Source organism: Chiloscyllium punctatum, chromosome 10 (assembly GCF_047496795.1).
Source record: "Chiloscyllium punctatum isolate Juve2018m chromosome 10, sChiPun1.3, whole genome shotgun sequence".
NCBI lineage: Eukaryota > Metazoa > Chordata > Chondrichthyes > Orectolobiformes > Hemiscylliidae > Chiloscyllium > Chiloscyllium punctatum.
The window spans coordinates 117,767,928-117,791,233 of record NC_092748.1 but is presented as its reverse complement, the minus strand read 5'-3'; the positions used below and the strand labels follow the sequence as shown (position 1 = coordinate 117,791,233).

The window sequence follows — 23,306 nt, the reverse complement described above, 5'->3', positions numbered from 1 at the left end:
AAATCCACCAACTGTTCTAATTTTGCCAGGATGGGGTCTTTTTGTGTCCACAGTCTGGTGTTGTCAGCGGTGACTATAAGGGTGTCCAGAAAGTTTAAAACCAAAATGGTCTCTTCCAGTGGGGGCACCACCAGTGGTGTGTCTGCCAGTGGGAGATGGCTCAATGCATCTGCATTTGCCACCTGGCCTCCCAGATGGCGTTCCAACTTGTAACTGTATACATTCAGAATAAGAGACCACTGCTGAATTTGACCTGAAGCTAGGGGATCCTGGTCCTGTCCTCTTTAAGTAGCCCTAGCAGGGACTTGTAGTCTGTTACTATTACAAATTTATCTCGAGAAATGTATTGGTGGAGCTTTCTCACACCAAAGATGACCATCAAACCTTTCTTCTCTATCTGGGTGTATGTTCGTTCAGCATCAGCCAAATTCCAATACATCACAGGATGATCCTCTCCACTGGGCCACCAGTGAGCCAACACTATCCCAAAAACATTAAAAATCACACAAAACCAGGTTATAGTCCAACAGCATTATTTGGAAGCACTAGCTTTCAGAGCACTGCTCTTTCATCAGATGGTTGTGGAGTATAAGATCATAAGACACAGAATTTATCGCAGAAGATTACAGTGTCATACATTGATATATTGAACAAACCTGGATTGTTAAATCTTTCATCTTTTAGAATGGGTTGCAAGTTTCGGTTCATTAATATGTAAATTTCAGAACTTCTTTTAAGTCACCTTCTCGAGATAACAAGGTTTTATAACAAAAGGTGACATCTCAGTTCAGACAATGCATTAAAGGTATGAGGTCAGAGTCTGTCTGTATTCCAAACTTGAGTCAGACTGGCTCTATGTCCAAAGTGGAATTTACAAAATATTACATGAATTGACTGCCTGCAGATAGTGCATTTTGATCAAAATAGAATATATCTGCAAATATAATTCTGCAAATACAAATTCACCCCATGCGTATTTGTGTGTGTGTGTGTGCACTTGTGTGTGTGTGAGCATGTGAGAGAGTGTGTGTTTGCATGTGTGGAAGCTTGGTAATGTGTGTGTGTGGGTGTGATGGAGTACAAGCCTGTGAGAGGGTGTGTGAGAGAGAGTGTGTGGGTGTCAGAATAGGGGGTACATATGTGTGTGTCTGTGAGAGAGAGGGTCTGCGTAAGTGTGAAAGAATGTGTGTGTGCGAGAGTGTGTATAATGTAGTGGGGTCATCTGAAGTGTGACATAAACTCAAGATCCTGATTGAGGCCATCCTCATGGGTACCGAACGTGGCTATCAGCCTCTGCTCGGCTACTTTGCGTTGTTGCCTACCCAAAGTCTGCCTTGAAAGATGGTCACCCGAAGATCCGAAGCAGAATGTCTCTGACCACTGAAGTGCTCCCCAACTGGGAGGGAACACCCCATCTGTTGATTGTTGTGCCGTGTCCATTCATCCTATGTCGTAGTTTCTGCTTGGTCTTGCCAATGTACTATGCCTTATGATCTTATACTCCATAACCACCTGATGAAAGAGCAGCGCTCCAAAAAACCTGTTGGACTATAACCTGCTGTTGTGTGATTTTTAACTTTGTTCACACAGTCCAACACCAGCTCCTCCATATCACATCCCAATACCTAATGGTGAGGCATTGCATATCAACACCACATCTCACTTGGGACGCAGTGTGCTAACACCATAAACGACAATAGCTGCTTCTTAGTTCCTGGCTATGAAACCATTTCCAAGGCTGACCCTTTTTCAATAGCAGATGTAATTTCCAAAATTCACTGGACTCTGGGACAGTTCCAGCAGATTGGAAAACAGCCAATGTGACACCGCTGTTTAAAAAAGGAGGTGGACAAAAGATGAGGCATTACAGGTTGGTTAGCTTAACTTCTGTAGTGGGGAAAATGCTTGAAACTCATAAAGTAAGAAATAGCAAGACATCTAGATAGAAACTGTCCCATGAGTTAATGAAAGGCAGGCCATACTTAACCAATTTATTGGAATTCTGTGAAGACACTATGAGTACGGTAGACAACAGCAGATGTGGTGTATCTGGATCTCCAAAGGCATTTGACAAGGTACTGGACAAAAGGCTCTATGACTCCATAAGATAAAGGTGCACAGCATTTCAGGCAATGTATTAGGCATGGATAGAGGATTGGTTAAAGAACAGACAGCAAAGATTAGGGATAATGAGTACTTTTCAGGCTGGCGATCAGTGACTAGTGCTGTATCTCGGAGATCAATGTTGGAACCACAATTGTTCACAATTTACGTAGATGATTTGGGGTTGTGGACCACGTGTGGTATGTCAAAGTTTGCGGATGACACTGAGTGGTAGACGAGTGGTACAGCAAAGTCTGCAGAGGACTCTGGAAGTTTGCAGAGGGATATAGATAGTTTAAGTGAGTCTAGCAGATGGAGTACAATGCTGATAAATGTGAAGCCATCCAAATTGGTAGGAATAACAGTAAAAAGGACTATTATTTGTCCTTGTGCATGAGTCACAGAAGGTTGGTTTGCAGGTGCTATAGGTAATTAAGAAGGCAAATGGTGCTTTGTTCTTCACTGCTAGTGGGGTTGAGTTTAAAAAGCAGGGAGGTTATATTGCAGCTGGATAGGGTGCTGGCGAGTACACCCCTGGAGTACTGCTTACAGTTTTGATTTCCTGACTTGAGAAAGGATTTACTGACACTAGAGGGAGTGCAGAGAAGATTCACTCAGTTGATTCTGGAGTTGAGAGGGTTGGCTTCTGAGGAGAGACTGAGTAGACATTGGAATTTGGAAGAATGAGGGAGGATCTTATAGAAACATATAAAACTACAAAGGGAATAGATAAGATTTAAGCAGGCATGATGTTTCCATTGGCAGGTGAAACTAGGACAAGATGCATAGCCTCAAAATTAAGGGGAGCAGATTTAAGATTGAACTGAGGAGGAACTTCTTTACCCGAAGGTTCATGAATCTGTGGAATTCCCTGCCCAGTAAAGCAATTGAGGCTTCCTCATTGAATGTTGTTAAAGCTAAGACAGATAACTTTTTGAACTGCAAAGGAATTAAGGATTATGGTGAGAGGGTGGATAAGTGGAGCCGAGACCATGAAAAGATCAGCCATGATCTTATAAAACGGTGGAGTGGACTCGAAGGGCCAGATGGCCTATTCCTGCTTCTGGTTCTTATGTTAGGGTGGCTTTGTGCATGGAAGATCATGCCTCACAAATTTGTTACAGTTCTTTGAAGAAGTGACCAGGAAAGGTGACGAGGGCAGGGCAGGAAGTGTGGTCTATGTGGATTCCAGTAAGGCCTTTAATAAGGTTCCACGTGAATCTCTGGAAGGTTAGATCGCATGGAATCCAGGGAGAGCTGGCAAATTAGATACACAGTTGGCTTGATGGTAGGAAGCAGAAGGTAATAATGGAAGGATGCTTGTCAGAAAGGAGGCTTATGACTAGTGGACTGCCTCAGGGGATGGTGCTGGTCCCATTACTGTTTGTTATCTATATCAATAATTTGGATGAGAATGTTCAAGGCATGATTAGTAAGTTTGCAGATAACACTAACATAGGCAGTATCGTTGACTGTGAGGGAAGTTATCAGAAATTGCGGCAGGACCATGATCACCTGGGGAATTGGGCCAAGAAACTGCACATGGAGTTTAATATAGATAGGTATGAGGTCTTGCATTTTGGAAAGTCAAACCAAGGTAGGAGCTTCATGGTTTAATGGAAGGGTCTTAAGGAGTTTAGTGGAACAGAGGGACCTTGGAGTTCAGGTGCACAGTTCTCTGAAAGTAGAGTCATAGGTAAAGAGGGCAGTGAGAAGGATTTAGGCACACTGGCCTTCATCAGTCAGGGCACTGAATGTAGAAGTTGGGAAGTTATGTTTCAATTGTAAAGGATGTTGGTGAGGCCGCACTTAGAGTATTGTGTTCAGTTTTGGTCACCTTGCTATAGGAAGGATGTTATTAAACTGGAAAGAGTGCAGAAGATGTCAACAAGGATGTTGCCTGGACTCAACGGTCTGAGTTATAGAGAGAGGGTGGACAGGCTAGGACATTTTTTCTTTAAAGCGTAGGAGAGTGAGGAGGCAGCTTATAGAAGTGTATAAGATCATGAGAGGCATGGATCGGGTGAATGCACTCAGTCTTTTTCCCAGGGTTGGGGAATCACGGACTAGGGGGCGTCAGATTAAGGTTAGAAGGGAAAGAATAAAACAGAACCTAAGGGGCAATGTTTTTACACAGAGGATGGTACGCATATGGAATGAGCTGCCAGCGGAAGGGTTGAGGTAGGTACATTAACAACATTTAAAAGGGATTTGGACAAATACATGGGTAAGAAAGGTTTAGAAAGATATGGGCCAAGTGCAGAGAAATGGGGTTCGCATTGATGTAGATTTTGGTCAGCATGGACCAGTTTGGGCCAAGGGGCCTGCCTTCATGCTGTAGGACTCTATGATTCTAAGGATGGATGCCAGGTTATGTATGAATTTTCCATAATAGTTCATCAACCCAAGGGAAAACATAACTCTGGTACAGACGTGGGTGCCAGGGCACCTTTGATCACCCTCACTTTATCTTCCAATTGGTGGAACCCAGTCTTGTTAACTTGTAGTCCAAGTAGGTAACTTGAAGCGTCTGGAACACAGATGTTTCCTTCCTAAGGCAATAACCCTGACTTTGAGAAACATTTAAGCATTACGTCCAAGTTCTCTAAATGCTCTTTATTGGTCTTCCCAGTTATCAGCAATGCATCCAGATAAATTGCAACCTGGGATTGACATTTCAAAATGTTCTCCATTGTCCACTGAGAAATGGCACAGCTAATAATACCCGAAAAGGTAGTCTTGTATATTGGTAAAACCCTCATCGATGTTAATTGCAGCATACCTCTGGGAATCCTCTTCTAATCACAATTATAGGTAGGCCTGACTCATGTCCAGCTTTGTGAAAGGTTAGTCCTCCCCCCCACCAGTTTAGCAATGCAATATTCATCCAGTACAATATTCATCCAAAGCGTTCCCTGTTTGTTTGAAATCCCTAAAAAGGCGAAGTGACTCATCGGGCTTCAGATTCAGTACAACTAGTGCTGCCCATTCCGCAAACTGGACTGGTTTGATGATTCCTTCACTTTCCAGCTTACTGATTCCACTTCTACTTTTGTACGTAAGGCAAATGGCACTGGGCATGCCTTGCAGAATCAGGGAATAGCTTGTTGGTCAATATGTAATGTCGCCTTGATCCCCCCCACCGATAGTCCCTAGACCTCCCTGAAAAACCTGCACATATTTAATTAGGACTTCACTCAGTCAACCATTTTCTAACGGAAAAATGTTGAACCAATCACATTGAATTTTTCTCAACCAATTTAACCCCATCAAGCTTGGGCCCAAGCCATTTCCTACTATCAGTGGTAATGAACCAGCTGTTCCTCATAAGAGACTGGAGTCAAAGTTGCATCCTTAATCTGTACTGGTTCCCTGGTATTTGTTCTCAGCCTGGCTGAGGCCTTACGCCAACTTAAGAGTTGGAGTACAGAGTGAATTTTGGTAAAGACTGGTTCTGCAGTTGCTGATACAGCCGCACTGGTATCAACATTCATTAGGATTGCGTGATCATTTAACCAGATATTTATTTCAATTTGTTGTGATTTAGATGTTGGTGAGCAATTTAACGATTCCAAACCAGATATAGGTGGACTTTCCAGTGTGTGCAGTCTTCTGAATAATGGCCTATGAGTTATTCAATTCAGGTCTAGCGTAGTCTTTTGCTATCTTCAGACTGCAGAGGATGGCAACTACAATGGCCTGTCTACTCGGATCCATGAGAAAATTTTGAACTAATTGGCTGAGGTAAGGCTTTGTTTTGGGGTTTTGCTGTGGGCTGACCCGGGGTCCCTCTGGTCAGGAAATGTACTGAGTGAAGCTACGCAATTGTCTTCATTCAAGTGGTGTTCCTCAAGCTTAGCGGTGAGCGTTTCCACCTCCGTCGGCATACCCTGTAACTCAAACTCCACTTGTCGTTAGTAGTGCCTGTTTGAAGTTCTGTGAAGCTTCAGCTAGTAGGCATTTTTACATGGTCACATCATTAATCCCACATACCAAATGGTCTCTCAGCATCTCACTTAGGGTTAAACCAAAATCACATGCCTTTGCCAGTTGTCTTAACCTCATGAAAAATCCTGATACGGATTCCCTTGGTTCCTAAACTGTCAAGTAAAACTGATAGCATCTCAGAATTAGAGGAGGCTTGGGGTTGTAATATTCTTTAGCTAAATCTTGAAAGATTTTAATACCTGCTGCCTCCAGAAAAGTTAGGCTTCAAATAACCGAAAAAACTGCAGGTCCACACGCTGTCAGAAGAATTAATCACTGCTTTTTATCTGCCCCAATCTTATTTGCTCAGAAAAAAATAACGTATTATTTCTACACACTGGACCCAGTCTTTAACAGCAGGATTGAACATCATTCCCAAATAGTGGGATGATGCCAGAAATGCTAACTCCCCCCAATTTAAAGATGACTGTTGTGAGAGAATTTCTGTAGGGGCGTGTTTTTGTCTCATCACCACTGAAATAACTCCACAAAGGCTAGTATCCCATCATTAAGTCACCCTTTATTTACATGTGGATAGCATTGACACCGATCCAGTCAGCACAGAATGAGCAGAACCCCTGTGACTCATATATATACCCGTCAGCCAGGACTTCCTGATTGGACCAGGTTAACAACCCCAATCAGGAAATCATATTCTATGATATTTAGCTGACATTGTTCTAATCAATACAGGTCCCTTTGAAATAAAGGCTAACATTCCATTTCCCTTCCGTATTTCCCACTGAACTTGTGATTCATGTATGAGGACTCCTGCTCTGTTTCATAGCTTTCTTCAGTCTTTCTCCAATTGAATAGCTTCTCTATTCTTCCTGCCAAAATGCATAACCTCACATTGTGCAACTTTATATCCTGCCAGCCAATTTTTTACAGGGCATAACCTCAGAATAAGGGGGTCACTAATTTAACACAAATGAAGAAGAATTTCCTCTTTCAGATGCTAGAGAATTCTGGAATTCTTTACTGCAGAGGGCTTTTGAAGCGAGATCATATTTAAGATTGAGATTGAATTTTAATCAGTAAGGGAATCAATAGTTTGGAGATAGAGTTTAGAGATGTACAGCATGGATAAGGCAGTAAAGTGGAGTTAACGATAAGAGCAGTCATTAACTCATTAAAAGACAGAGCAGACCCAATAGGCCAAATGACCTACTTGTATGGGTCATGCCTTGTGGTCTTATTCTGTTATTTTATCTCCCTCTGGCCTTCCCTACTAAATCAATGGTTGTAATTCTCCACTAACTAGCACCTTCTGGTAAATTGTTGAGTTTAGTAGTTGCCCTTTGAGACTGATGGTCTCTGCATGATCTTCAGAGCTGATACATCTTCATTTGACAAATCGTTAATGCACCAATCTAATCCTTACAGCTGTGTAATCTATGGTCAAGAGAGATATCTGGTTTCTCTTCCATACCTCTTTTAGCATCTTGAACTGTGTAATCCATCACCCTGCAATCTTCGAGCGTTTACCTGAATTATCTAGTTCCCAAATTGCACAATGATTATTTTTCCATCTTTACCTATAGTTGTTCTGGGACCTATCCATGCTTTCTCTTTTCTTTCATTATAACTCACATCTTCCTGATTGAAACTGGCTTCCAATAGCCTCACAACGTTGTTGTAAGGCTTGCTGACTTCAGTTTCAGTGAAAGCCTTTTTGCTCACATGCAGTGCATTCAAATAATTCTCAATAGTAGAGCTAATTCTCAATGGTAGAGTCCCTTCTCAAGCTGGAAGCTGGTTGTTTATTATATATGTTAGTCTAGGATTTCCACCAAACACTGATATGGATTATATCCTCCTACTATCTGCAGCAAATTCTTAGCATACAGCCATACTATTGCAGACGAGGATGAACAAATGAAAACTTTTGCCACTTGTGCACATCCAGTCCTGATTCACTTCTCCATTATGCAGGCAGAAAGGCTTTCCCTAAAGCTGAAGTCAGCAAGCCTTACAAGGTTGTAGGCCATTGGAGAGGTTAGATAGGCTGGGACTTTTTTCACTGCTGCATAGGAGGTTGAAGTTACCTTATGGAGGTTATAAAATGATGAGGACATGGCCAAGGTAATTAGCAAAGGTATTTTTCCTAGGGTGGGGGAGTTCAAAACTAGTGAGCTTGATAGATTTAAAAGGGACCTGAAGTGCAACTTTTTCACACAAAGGGTGGTTCATATGTGGAATGAACTGCTCAAAGAAGTGGTAGATGCAGGTAGAGTTACAATATTCAAGACATTTGGATAGGTAAACAATGGGAAAGGTCTAAAGGGATATGGGCCAATGCAGGCAAATTGGTCTAGGTCAATTTGGGAAACCTGGTTGGCATGGACAAGTTGGGCTGAAGGGTCTGTTTCTGCGCTGTATGATTCTGTATCTGTTTCCTACCACTGAAACAGTTTACTCTCATGTTTTCATAGGAAAAAAATCATGATGTCTTTAGCTGACTTCGGAAAAATCAATACTAACCTTGCTTTCTTTTCCACTTGCCCCAGTAAGTTTTTATAAGCAGCAATCTCTTGCTCAAGCTGCGTCTTCATGTTTAACAACTCTTGATATTCACTAGTGTGACGTACAATCCTCTTTTCCAGGACTTTAGTGCATTCTTTCTGTTTGTATATATCTTTGTCCTTTTCTAACAATGAGTTCTTCATTAATTCATCCTTTGAGAAATAAATTTCAAACAAAACATGTAATGAATTTTAGAAAACTATGTTTTTGCGGCATCTAACTAAATACAGTAGCAAGGCAAAAACTTTGATTTCATGAAATGGGTTTGTACACAGACTATCAATGATGAAAAGAAACCAGAAGTTAGGTGTCAGTTAGCTTACATTTGTTTCTGGGAAAAGAATTGTGTGGAGAAATTTGGGTTTACCTCCATTCATCAGGACAGGCAGTGCTGAAGACTGCTGGTGGTCAAGCTTGCGTGGTTATGTTTAATTATATCAACAAATTAATTTCTCCCCATGGACTACAGGATTCTGACAAATCAAGGCTAACACTCTCGTCAGGTGTTGCTGAACTGCTGCATGATCTGGGGTATTTCTGTTTTTCTTATTTATTCATGGGATATAGCTGGCACTGGCTTCATCAGCATTTATTGCCCATCCCCAATTGCCTAGAGGGCAGATGAGAGTCAACCACATTGCTGTGGGTCTGAAATCACATGAGGCCAGACCAGGTAAGGATGGCAATTTCCTTCCCTAAATGACATTAGTGAGCCAGGTAGGCTTTTCCGACAATCGACAATGAATTCTTAGTCATCATAAGTCTCTTAATTCCAGATTTCTTTCTATTGAATTCAAATTTTTGATCTACCATGGTGGGATTCAAACTCAGGTCCCCAGAACATTAACTGGGTCTTTGGATTAACAGTGCAGTGATAATACCACTGGCCATCACCTCCCCTTATTGGAGATGTTAAGCCAAGATCTTGTCAATTATGTGGCTTCTCAGTATCCTGAACAATATTTTTCACTCAAATGATCTGCAGGTACTACAGGGGCATTGTAAAGTTTGAATAGGGTGAAGCTGAAAAATAGCATTGAGGAGAATTGGAGGAAGAGGCAGACATTGTAGGAGAACAGGAACATTTTGTTAAGAATACGACTGAAGTAAATCACTGGGAGGACTACCACGTTATAATAGAACACAGCAAAGGGAAGAGTTACCGAGCCTAAAACAAATGGAGAGAACATTTGGAAATGACAACTGACCAAAACAGGAGGAAGACCAGCAAAACCTAAGAAATTTGAATAAGTATAAATAATCTATCACCTTAGTTTACAGCTTAAACAAATGAACATCCATATTTCTACCATGGTTACATCTAACCTCGATGGTGTGAACACACTTCTGATTGATCTCCCACATTCTACTTTCATTAAATTCAGGTCATCCAAAGATGCGTTGCCTGTTTTTTAATGTGTACGACATCCTATCACCAATGTGCTCATTGAATTATACTGGCTCCTGGTCAAGTAATGTGTTATTTTAAATTCTCATCCTCATGTTTAAATTGCTCCATGGTGTCACCACTCATTTCAAATCTCTTCCAGCCTCACAGCACTGTGAGATATCTGTGCTTTTCCTGTTCCAATATCTAACACTAAAAGATCTTAAGACGTAGGTGCAGAAGTAGGCCATTCAACCCATCGTGTCTACCCCACCATTCAACGGGACCTTTTCCCCCAAAACCTTTGATTCCCTTGCTGATTAAAAATTGGTTTATCTCAGCCATAAATAAACTTAAAGAACGCAGCCTCAACAGTCCTGTGTGGTTAAGAATACCACAGATTCACTACCACAGAGAAGAAATTCCTCCACATCTGTCTTAAATGTGTCACCCCTTCTTCCGAGATTAAGGCCTCCTGGTCCAAAACAAGGCGAAGTCTTCTGGTCCCACAAAGGTAATCAACCCTTCTGCATCTACCTTGTCAAGTCTTCTAAACATCTTTTTTGTTTCAATATGGTCTCCTCTCATTCGTCTATATTCCAATGAGTACAAGCCCAATCTACTCACCCTCTCCTCATAAAACAGTTCCTCCATATTTAGTACCTTCTCTGGACTGCCTCCAAAGTCAGTAGATTTTTCCTCAGGTAAGGGTCCCAAAACTGTTCAATGTTCCAGCTTTGCTCTAATGAGTGCCTTGTATAGTTTTAACAGAATATCCCTAATTTTATACTTACATTTAAATAACATTCCATTGGCCTTCCAATTGTATTCTACTTTTTGTAATGTGTAAGAGGTCTCTAAATGCTTCTGTTCTGTAGTTATCTACAGTCTTTCTATATTTCAATAATATTCATCTCCTCTCTTCTCCCTGTCAAATTGCAGAACCTCACACTGTCCAACATTAATTTTTATCTGACCAGTTTTGCCTACTCACTTAACCTGTCTACAGGTTTTTTGTGTCAGCTTCACCACTTGCCTACCTCAATGTCAAAAGTATCTCATACCATATTTTATGCCTTTGATGAGCAATATGGTTTCTCACTAGGCAGTAGCAAGTTGCCAATTAAGGGAGATTATAGCTTATTAGACACTTTATTAATGATCCAATTCACCTCATTAATATTTAGTTTCCCATTGTACAAAATGTGCAGAACAAGCTAGATGTTGAGTAATATCAACATGCAAATCAGAGTGGGTACTGGTAGTTTCAGCTCACCGCATGCTCTGAAGAACATTTATGTTGGACACTGGGCACCAGTATCTCAGGACATGGGGCATACACTTTACCAAATGATCCTTTTAAAATGTGACATCATCTGCTTCAGGATTCCATTGCTACTAAGAAGAATGTGCAATGGCAAAAAACATTTAAAGGGAACATTGCACGGACCCTGGTATCTAACATGTGCCAGAAGCCAAGGGCCCTTAGTGCACATTTTTGATCCACTTTCAGGATACTTCCACACTTCAAAAATGCACCTTCGGCTGCACCATTAACTATCATAATAACATTGCAGTACTATACATTCAGGGCACACACCTAACTTACAACTGGACCTAGCTGCATCTCTGGATTCTTTGCTCAATGTCATAGTACTCACTCATGATGAACCCATCTGGACGCTCACAAGCATCCTTACCTTGCATTGCTTTGCATTTATGGGTTTTTCCTCAGCCAGGGACACCAGGTTCATGTTACTTTTGTCTTGTCTTGCGGTTTGGTGCTTGCTATTAGGGCTTAATCAAGTGAAGGGGAATAGTCTTTGATCAGGAGTCCTGTCTTAGCACAGTGAGTTAAGAACTGCAATAAGTAAGTAAATCCAGGGGCTGTCAGAGTTGGGATGTTCTCCACATATGGAGCGAGGAGCTGTATGTCAACAGTCCATCAACTGTTTTAACTCTACTGTATCTGGGGTTGTTTTCCTCTTGGGATAAGAGAGAGGCAGGTGTTAATACAAATGAAAGTGGGTGGCACAACTGTTACTTTCACTGCAGGTGTGGGAGGTGTGTCAAGCGATTGAGTAGGTAGCACAGTGGTATTGGGGTATGGGGTGGGAGACATTGAGTGATCAAAGATGTTGCAGGCAATAATGAGAGTTGAAACAGTAGCAGAGATCAAGGTAGTGTGAGCTATCGAGGGAGCAGAGCTTCAGATTCCATTCGATTCTCAGGACAATGATTAAGGCACACTGTCACAAATATTCACAGGACTGGGACAAAAGGTTTCATTGTTTGCTGCAGGAGATTCCCAGATGAATGTATTGGTTTAGTCCTTTTAAACCTATCTATGGACTTAAGGTATGTGGTGCAATAAAATTAACCTAGAAAAACTTTTTAAGAAGACAAATCTTCAGTGCTGTATTTTGTGTCATGTTTCCAGGGAGTCTCCCAAGATCATGCAAATCAATCTAAAAGGATTTAAAAGCTTCCTAGGCAAAGATGAAAGAATTGACAAATAAACATGCTGCAACTAGAACACTTCAAACAGAAACATCGAACATAGAACATTACAGCGCAGTACAAGCCCTTCAGCCCTCGATATTGTGCCAACCTGTGGAACCAATCAAAGTAGTATCGTTGTTATCTTTCCAAGGTGAACAAGTGAAAGTGATATTTAGTGGAGTGAATGAAGTAGACAGGAGGGTTAATAAATGGTGACTTATCTGGTGGATGTTAGTAATTAACTGTTCATTATTCCACATGTTAGAGGATAGGTTTGACACAATAGATGTCTTCTTGCTCATTGATGAAACCTGGTGAGCTTAGTTATCCTAGATAGCGAGACAGATAGACATTAACCATCCGTGCAATTTAATTGTTCTTTTAAAAATACTTGCTCCTGCGACATTGGCATTGGATGGGCAGTACTTAGTTTAGAATTGTAGAGTCATATCGCACGGAAACAGAACCTTTGGCCCAACACGTCCAAGCCAACCAGGTTTCCTAAACTGAAATGGTCCCATGTGCCTCCATTTAGCCAAAATTCCTCTAACTCTTTCCTGTCCATGTACCTGTCCAAACGTTTTTTTAAATGTTGTAATTGTTCTCTCTTCTACAACTTCCTCTGGTAGTTTATGTGCACACTACTCCTGTGTGAACAAAGTTGCTCCTCCGGTCCCTTTTAAATATTTCCCCTCTCACCTTAAATCTATGCCCACCAGATTTGCCTTTGAGAAGGTGATGGTGAGTTTTCTTTTTGAACTGCAGTCCAGGTGCTCTAGGTAGACCCACATTGCCCACAGGGAGAGAAATTCAGGATTTTGATCAGCGACAGTGAAGGAACAGCGACAGTGACTGTTTGAGTGAGTCACGGTAATTAGCTTGGAGGGGAACTTGCAGGCGATGGTGTTCCCATGTAATTACTTGCCCTTGGCCTTCTAGATGGAAGTGCTCATGGATTTGAAAGGTACTGTCTAAGGATCTTTGATGAATTTATGCAATGCAACTTGTGGAGAGTACACATAGCGACAGAACGTCGACGGTTGAGGAAGGTGATGTTCCTGATTGTAGTACCATTCATGCGGCTGCTTTCTCCTGTATTGTGTCAAGCTTCTTGCTGAGGTTGCACAAATCCAGGCAAATAGAGAGTATTCCATCACACTCCAGACTTGTGGACAGGATTTGGGGAGTTAGGAGGTGAGTAACTTGCTGCAGTATTCTGACTCTTTCACCTGCTCTTGTAGCCACTGTGTTTATGTGGTGAATCCAGTTGAGTTTCTGGTCAATAGTAACCCCCGGATGTTAATAATGAGTTGAATTGAATTGAATTAGCTTTATTGTCACATGTACTCAAATGAGTGAAAAGTTTACAGTCACCACATTACAGTGCCATCTTAAGTACAAAGGTACCTAAGTACAGATTCTTAAGATCACATTCTTCGGAAACAATAACTATAGAAAAGTAAAGAAATAAACAGTCCAGCATTATGGGCTGTAAGAATAAATTAGAAAAAATAAAGAAATAAAAAGTTCAGAAGATCAGTCTTTCTGACCCAATCTATGTCGGCACCTAGCCTCAAGGGAGACCATCTCATCACTACCTGCTCTGGACCCACCAATGTAGGAGTTATCCACTTTAGGCACCGTCTCTGCTGCTGGGTCAACTTCGCTCATGCTGAACACACACACGCCCCGCAACCTAGAGTCTCTGGCTACGCTGCCAGGCCATTCCACCACTGAGCCACAAGTCCCACTTTGGCTCCAGATGTTGCCTTGCCAGCAAATCATGAAGAGTCCACTGTTGCTGCCGTTCCCGATCACTGGAGGAGGTTTGCCCCTGCACCAGGGAAACAGACTCACTGCTGCTGCCAGAGGCTCAAACACCAGGGGAACAGACTCACTGCTGCTGCCAGAGGCCCAAACACCAGGGGAACAGACTCACTGCTGCTGCCAGAGGCCCAAACACCAGGGGAACAGACTCACTGCTGGTGTCACAGGCCCAGACACCAGGGGAACAGACTCACTGCTACTGCCACAGGGCCCAAACACCGGGGGAACAGACTCACTGCTGGTGTCACAGGCCCAAACACCAGGGAAACAGACTCACCGCTGCTGCCAGAGGCTCAAACACCGGGGGAACAGACTCACTGCTGGTGTCACAGGCCCAAACACCAGGGAAACAGACTCACTGCTGCTGCCACAGGGCCCAAACACCGGGGGAACAGACTCACTGCTCCTGCCAGAGGCCCAAACTCCAGGGGAACAGACTCACTGCTACTGCCACAGAGCCCAAACACCAGGGAAACAGACTCACTGCTGCTGCCACAGAGCCCAAACACCAGGGGAACAGACTCACTGCTACTGCCACAGGGCCCAAACACCGGGGGAACAGACTCACTGCTGCTGCCACAGGGCCCAAACACCAGGGGAACAGACTCACTGCTACTGCCACAGGGCCTAAACACCGGGGGAACAGACTCACTGCTGCTGCCACAGAGCCCAAACACCAGGGGAACAGACTCACTGCTACTGCCACAGGGCCCAAACACCAGGGAAACAGACTCACTGCTGCTGCCACAGGCCCAAACACCAGGGGAACAGACTCACTGCTGCTGCCACAGGGCCCAAACACCAGGGGAACAGACTCACTGCTGCTGCCACAGGCCCAGACACCAGGGGAACAGACTCACTGCTGCTGCCACAGGCCCAGACACCAGGGGAACAGACTCACTGCTGCTGCCACAGGCCACAAATGGCAGGCAAATGGATTATTCGCTGCGAACCTGTTTTTGCCAGGAGAATGTCCTCACTTCCGCCACGTCTGCCACTCTGCACTGGTGCTGCTGACCAACCAGCCAAACAAAAGGTGATATAAAGACCAAAAGAAAAGGAAAATAAAGCAAATAAAAGAGCAGTAGCAAAAGTAAAATAAAGAAAGAAAGCAGATGGGTACAGATGTGCCCCAGGCAAGAATTTGCATGCAGCCCTGTTACTTCACCACCATCTTGCACTGGAGGCAATGGGGGAGTCTCAATGACGGTAACGACATTGAATGTCAAGGGGAGTGGTCAGATTGTCTCTTAATGGAGACGGTCATTACCTCGTATTTTTGTGGTGCGAATCTTTCTTCCAATTGTCAGCCTAATTGTCCAAATCTTGTTCTATTTGGAGATCTATTGTTCTATTGTTAAAGGGAAGAGGGCGGCCTATGTAAAGATGAGGCATGAAGGTTCAATTGGGGCGATTGAGAGTTATAAGGTAGCCAGGAAGGATCTGAAGAGAGAGCTAAGAGCAGCAAGGAGGGGACATGAAAAGTCCTTAGTTGGTAGGATTAGGGAAAACCCTAAGGCTTTCCATAGGTATGTCAAGAATAAAAGAATGACTAGGGTAGGAATAGGTCCAGTCAAGGATCGTAGTGGGAAGTTGCGTGTGGAGGCTGAAGAGATTGGGGAGACACTGAATGAATACTTTTCGTCAGTATTCACTCAGGAACAGGACATTGTTGCCGATGTGAATACTGAGTCACAATTAATTAGAATGGACGGCTTTGAGGTATGTAGGGAAGAGGTGTTGGAAATTCTGGAAGGGGTGAAAATAGGTAAGTCCCCTGGGCCTGATGACATTTATCCTAGGATTCTCTGGGAAGCAAGGGAGGAGATTGCAGAGACATTGGCCTCGATTTTTATGTCCTTGTTGTCTACAGGAATAGTGCCAGAAGACTGGAGGATAGCAAATGTGGTTCCCTTGTTCAAGAAGGGGAGTAGGTATAACCCTAGTAACTATAGGCCAGTGAGTCTCACTTCTGTTGTGGGCAAAGTCTTAGAGAGAATTGTAAGGGATAGGATTTATGAATATCTGGATAGGAGTAATGTGATCAAGGATAGTCAGCATGGTTTTGTGAAGGGCAGGTCGTGCCTCACAAACTTTATTGAATTCTTTGAGAAGGTGACTAAGGAGGTGGACAAGGGTAAAGCAGTAGATGTGGTGTATATGGATTTTAGTAAGGCGTTTGAGAAGGTTCCCCATGGTAGGCTACTGCAAAAAATACGGAGGTATGGCATTGAGGGTGAGTTGGAGGTTTGGATTAGGAATTGGCTGGCTGGAAGAAGACAGAGGGTAGTAGTTGATGGTAAAGGTTGATCTTGGAGTGCAGTTACTAGCGGTGTTCTGCAAGGATCTGTTTTGGGACCATTGCTGTTTGTCATTTTTATAAATTACCTGGAGGAGGGGCTAGAAGGTTGGGTGAGCAAGTTTGCGGATGATACGAAAGTCGGTGGAGTTGTTGACAGTGAGAAAGGATGTGGCAGGTTACAGCGGGATATAGATAAGCTGCAGAACTGGGCAGAAAGGTGGCAAATGGAGTTCAATGTGGGTAAGTGTGAGGTGATTCACTTTGGTATGAGTAACAAAAAGATAGGGTACTGGGCTAATGGTCGGATACTTGGTAGTGTGGATGAGCAGAGGGATCTTGGTGTCCATGTACACAGATCTCTGAAAGTTGCCACCCAGGTAAATAGTGCGGTGAAGAAGGCATATGGCGTACTGACTTTTATTAGTAGAGGAATTGAGTTCCGGAGTCCTGAGGTCATGTTGCAGTTATATAAGACTCTGGTGCGGCCGCATCTGGAGTATTGTGTGCAGTTTTGGTCGCCATACTATAGGAAAGATGTGGAGGCACTGGAACGGGTGCAGAGGAGGTTTACCAGGATGTTGCCTGGTATGGTAGGAAGATCGTATGAGGAAAGGCTGAGGCACTTGGGGCTGTTTTCATTGGAGAAAAGAAGGTTTAGGGGTGACTTGATAGAGGTGTACAAGATGATTAGGGGTTTAGATAGGGTTGACCATGAGAACCTTTTTCCACGTATGGGGTCAGCTATTATGAGGGGGCATAGCTTTAAATTAAGGGATGGTAGGTATAGGACAGATGTTAGGGGTAGATTCTTTACTCAGCGAGTCGTGAGTTCATGGAATGCCCTGCCAGTAGCAGTGGTGGACTCTCCCTCTTTATGGGCATTTAAACGGGCATTGGATAGGCATATGGAGGATAGTGGGCTAGTGTAGGTTAGGCGGGCTTGGATCGGCGCAACATCGAGGGCCGAAGGGCCTGTACTGCGCTGTATTTTTCTATGTTCTATCATGTTGTGGCTGTACAGGACATTGGTTAGGCTACTTTTGGAATATTGCATGCAATTCTGGTCTCTTTACTATCGGATGGATGTTGTGAAACTTGAAAGGGTTCAGCAAAGACTTACAAGGGTATTGCCAGGGTTAGAGGATCTGAGCTACAGGGAGAGGCGGAACAGGCTGGGGCTGTTTTCCCTGAAGCGTCAGAGGCTTAGGGGTGACCTTCTAGAGGTTTACAAAATCGTGAGGGGCATGGATAGGATAAATAAACAAAGTCTTTTCCCTGGGGTCGGGGAGTCCAGAACTAGAGGGCACAGGTTTAGAGTGAGAGGGGAAAGATATAAAAGAGACTTAAGGGGCAACTTTTTCATGCAGAAGGTGGTAAGTGTATGGAATGAGCTGCCAGAGGAAGTAGTGGAGGCTAGTACAAATGCAACATTTAAAAGACATTTGGATGGGTATATGAACAGGAAGGGTTTGGTGGGATATGGGCCAGGTGCTGGCAGGTGGGACTAGACTGGGTGGGCTAACTGGTCGGCATGGACAGGTTGGACCGAAGGATCTGTTTCCGTGCTGTACATCTCTATGACTCGATGAACCGCTTCAGTATTTGAGGAGTTGCGAATGGTGCTGAACATTGTACAATCATCGACGGACATCGCACTTCTGACCTTATGATGGCGGGAAGATCATGAATACAGTAGTTGAAGGTGGTTGGTTCTAGGACACTACCTGCAGAGATGGTCCGCAGTTGAGATGACTGACTTCCAACAACAACAACAACAATCATTCTTATGTGCCAGAGATGACTCCAACCACTAGAGTTTGCTCTCAATACCCACTGATTCCAGTTTTGCTAGGACTCCTTGATACCACACTTAGTCGCGTGTCAAGGGCTGTCACTCTCCACTCCCCTCTGAAATTCAGCTCTTTTGTCCATGTTTGAACCAAAGCCGCAACAAGGTAAAGAGCTGAGTGGCCCTGGGGAACCCAAACTGTATGTCACTGAGTAGGTTATTGCTGAGCAAGTGCTGCTTTATAAGCACTGATGACGATGCCTTCCATCACTTTAATGCATGATTTATTGTCACATATATTTTGAAGATATGGTGAAAAGCACTTTGTCACCACAAATCCAGTGCCATTTTGAGTTACAGTAACACTAAGAAGTAATTACTTAAATAACTGTTCACCTTCTGCTCAAATTGGGGTCTCAAGCACAGCTTCCAAACTTCTGCGAGATCTCTGCAAGGTGTTCCGGTCCTCAATGAGTCCTGCTCTGGGAACAGCAACAATGATGCTGATGCCCCAGGAGACCACACCTTTCCTGCTGCTGCTTCGCCAACAGTGCCAAGAGTTCAGGCTCTAGGCACCTCTGCTGCCAAGAGTCCAGGATCCAGGCCTACTGGTGCCAGGAGTCCCGATCCACGCGGCTGATGCTGCAGCCACCAGCTTCCATCACCCCTCTGGCCTCAAAGAAGAAGAAAGAAGGAAAGGAGAAAAGGCAAATGGTATATAAAGAAAACAATGCCGCTAACCTGGAGTGGGTGAGGTCACACAAGCCCGATCCTACCTATTGTACCAGATCCACTTTGGAATGATTTACTGATGATTGAGAGTAGACTGACAGAGCAATAACTGGCCAGGTTGGATCTGTCCTGCTTTGTGCGTACAGGGTGTACCTGGGAAATCTTCCACGTTGTAACAAAGATGCCAGTGATGTAACTGTACGCAAACAGCTTGGCTAGTGGAGCGGCAAGTTTTGAAGAACAAGTCTTTAGTACTGTTGCCAAAATGTTGTCAGGGCCCATAGCTTTTGCAGGATTCAGTGCCTCCAAATGTTTCTCGACATCCAAGATGGAGGACGGGAAAAATTTCTGGCTGTAACAGCCTTTTTTGAGGTATTTTAGGTGATTTCCTCAAATTCTAGGAGTAGCAATTACTGTTTCATATGCTGTTGCATTATTTTGGAACTTTGGAAAAAATAAGTCAAAACAACAGCAGTTTTAAAAGGGAGAAGAACAGACAAAGGAAGCATATGGTGAGGTCATTGCAGGAGAGAGAGAGAGAGAGAGAGAGAGAGAGAGAGAGAGAGACAGTTACTGCCTTTGCTGTTTTGAACTCATGTATTGCTGGACATCGGAGTGTGTCTGGGAAAATTAACAAACGGCGAAATTCACAACTAATCTTGGAGGAACCTGTTTGGGCAAAGTTCACAGCACAGAATCAGATAAGTTAATCGTTGTTCTAAGTATGTCCAATGGAAAGGCTGCAGTAGTGAGTAGAGTGGGTTCTTTGTTGATTATATGTTTTTGGAAATATGTCTCCTGATTAAACTTAAAATATAAGCCATAAGTATTAATTTAATCTGGGGCTGTGTTTTGTCGAGGAATAAGGCGGTGTTATTTTCTGGGTCTGTAGATTGTGAAGGAGCAAAAATGGCCTTTAGTACAATGATATGTACTTCTTGTCAGATGTGGGTGTTTAAAGATAGTTTAATGGTTACTGTGGATTATATCTGCCATAAATGCTGTTGGATGCGAATAGAATATAGAACAATACAGCACAGAACAGGCCCTTCGGCCCACGATGTTGTACCGAACATTTGTCCTAGCTTAAGCACCTATCCATGTACCTATCCAATTGCCACTTAAAGGTCACCAATGATTCTGACTCTGCCACTCCCTCGGGCAGAGCATTCCATGCCCCCACCACTCTCTGGGTAAAGAACCTATCCCTGACATCCCCCCCATACCTTCCACCCTTCACCTTAAATTTATGTCCCCTTGTAACACTTTGTTGTACCCGGGGGAAAAGTCTCTGACTGTCTACTCTATCTATTCCCCTGATCATCTTATAAACCTCTATCAAGTCACCCCTCATCCTTCGCCGTTCCAATGAGAAAAGGCCTAGCACTCTCAACCTATCCTCGTACGACCTATTCTCCATTCCAGGCAACATCCTGGTAAATCTTCTCTGCACCCTCCCCAAAGCTTCCACATCTTTCCTAAAATGAGGCGACCAGAACTGCACACAGTACTCCAAATGTGGCCTAACCAAGGTCCTGTATAGCTGCAACATCACCTCACGACTCTTGAATTCAATCCCTCTGCTAATGAACACTAATACACCATAGGCCTCCTTACAAGCTCTATCCACCTGAGTGGCAACTTTAAAAGATCTATGAACATAGACCCAAGATCCCTCTGCTCCTCCACCTTACTAAGAACCCTACCGTTAACCCTGTATTCCGCATTCTTATTTGTCCTTCCAAAATGGACAACCTCACACTTGACAAGGTTGAACTCCATCTGCCACTCCTTAGCCCAGCTCTGCATCATATCTAAGTCCCTTTGCAGCCGACAACAGCCCTCCTCACTATCCACAACTCCACCTATCTTTGTATCGTTTCAAATTTACTGACCCACCCTTCGACTCCCTCTTCCAAGTCATTAATAAAAATTACAAACAGCAGAGGACCCAGAACTGATCCCTGCGGAATTCCACTTGTAACTGGGCTCCAGGCTGAATATTTACCATCTACCACCACTCTCTGACTTCGACCGGTTAGCCAGTTCTCTATCCAACTGGCCAAACTTCCCACTATCCCATGCCTCCTCACTTTCCGCATCAGCCTACCATGGGGAACCTTATCAAATGCCTTACTAAAAACCATGTACACTACATCCACTGCTCTACCCTCACCCACATGCTTGATCACCTCCTCAAAGAATTCAATAAGACTTGTAAGGCAAGACCTACCCCTCACAAATCCGTGCTGGCTGTCGCTAGTCAAGCAGTGGGGTAAAAACAATGACTGCAGATGCTGAAAATCAAATACTGGATTAGTGGTGCTGGAAGAGCACAGCAGTTCAGGCAGCATCCAACGAGCAGCGAAATCAACGTTTCGGGCAAAAGCCCTTCATCAGGAATAAAGGCAGTGAGCCTGAAGCGTGGAGAGATAAGCTAGAGGAGGGTGGGGGGTGGGGAGAGAGTAGCATAGAGTACAATGGGTGAGTGGGGGAGGAGATGAAGGTGATAGGTCAAGGAGGAGAGGGTGGAGTGGATAGGTGGAAAAGAAAGCAGTGTCATTCCAGATACTCATAAATCCTATCAGATCTTATCAGATCGAATGGATCAGTTGGAGAGACAGTTGGAAGCAATGAGGAATTTGCAACAGCAACAGTATGTGATGGATGGCAGTGGTAACCCGTACCGATACTGTCATGGTCAGATGCATCTGGACTCCGCAGATTGGTAAGGATGAGTCAAGTATGTTTTTTTGCTCATGTTGGTTCTCTCACTACCTGCTGCAGACTCAGTCTCACAGCGATATCCTTTAGGACTTAACCACCTTGATCAGTAGTGCTGATGCCAAGCCACTCTTGGTGGTGGACACTGAAATCTCCTACCCTGTGTACATGTTGCACCCTTAATGTTTCTTCCAAGTGTTGTTCAACATGGAGAAATACTAACTTAGCAAACGAGGGAGGACAGTATGTAGTTTCCTTGACCATGTTTAACCTGAAGCAACGAGACTTCATGGGGTCTGGAGTCAATGTTGAGGACTCCCAGGGCAACTCTCTCTTAACTGTACATCATTGTGCCACCACCTCTCCTGGGTTTGTCCTGCGGTGGGACAGAACATATCCAGGAATGATGATGGTGGTGTCTGGAACATAGTCTATAAGGTATGATTCCTTAAATAACCATGTCAGCCTGTTGCTTGGTGAGTCTGTGATACAACTCTTCCAGCTTTGGCACTAGTCCCTAGATGTTAGTAAAGAGGACTTGGCAGGATCTACAGGGTTATTTCCACCATTGTCTTGTCTGGTGCCTAGGTCAATGCCAGGTGCTCTGCCCGGTCTCATTTGTTTGTTGAGACTTTGTAGCAATTAATACAACTCAGTGGCTTGCTAGTCAGTTGAGAGTTAACCACACTGCTGTCGGTCTGTAGTCACATGTAGACCAGAAAAGGTGAGGATGGCAGATTTCCTTCCCCGACTGACATTAGTGAGCTAGCTAGGTCTTCCTGACAATTGACAATAGCTTCATGGTCATCAACTGAGTTTTAATTCCAGATTTTTAAAATTGAATTCAAATTCCACCACCTATTGTGTCTCCAGAACATTAGGTGAATTTCTGGATTAATTGTCTGTTGATAATATCACTAGGCCATCTCCCCACCCCCCTCCATCTGCATTTGTGATGACTTGTTGAATAGTGGGGCTTGATTTCCAGTACCGTTTTCCCATCAGGGTCATGAAACACTGGAATGTGTTTAAGCTATTGCTACTGCAAATTTCTGACTCAGCAGTAAGTTAGTTACTGGTCTGAACTGCAGTGGATACTGGGGAGACATACATATTGGAAATAACAAATAAAAAAATAGCAGGGAGAATCCATTAGGCGGCATGCGAGACAACATGATCTATTAGGTAAAAATGTTTACCTGGACTCATGATTCAGAGATGCTGGTGTTGGACTGGGGTATACAAAGTTAAAAATCACACAACACCAGGTTATAGTCCAACAGGTTTAATTGGAAGCACACTAGCTTTCGGAGCGACGCTCCTTCATCAGGTGATAGTGAAGGGCTCGATCCTAACACAGAATTTATAGCAAAAATTTACAGTGTGATGTAATTGAAATTATACATTGAAAAACTGATTATCTGTTC

The 23,306-nt window shown here is 43.6% G+C and overlaps 1 protein-coding gene across 1 annotated transcript in view; it reads right to left on the bottom strand.

Annotated features, from left to right (window-relative positions):
- LOC140481826 (glial fibrillary acidic protein-like) overlaps positions 1-23,306 on the bottom strand; it is a 176,874-nt gene that overhangs the window by 21,235 nt on the left and 132,333 nt on the right. The window contains exon 9 of the mRNA XM_072578352.1: positions 8,575-8,768. Within this exon, the coding sequence (XP_072434453.1) occupies positions 8,575-8,768 (194 nt within the window). The remainder of the gene's footprint in view (positions 1-8,574; positions 8,769-23,306) is intronic.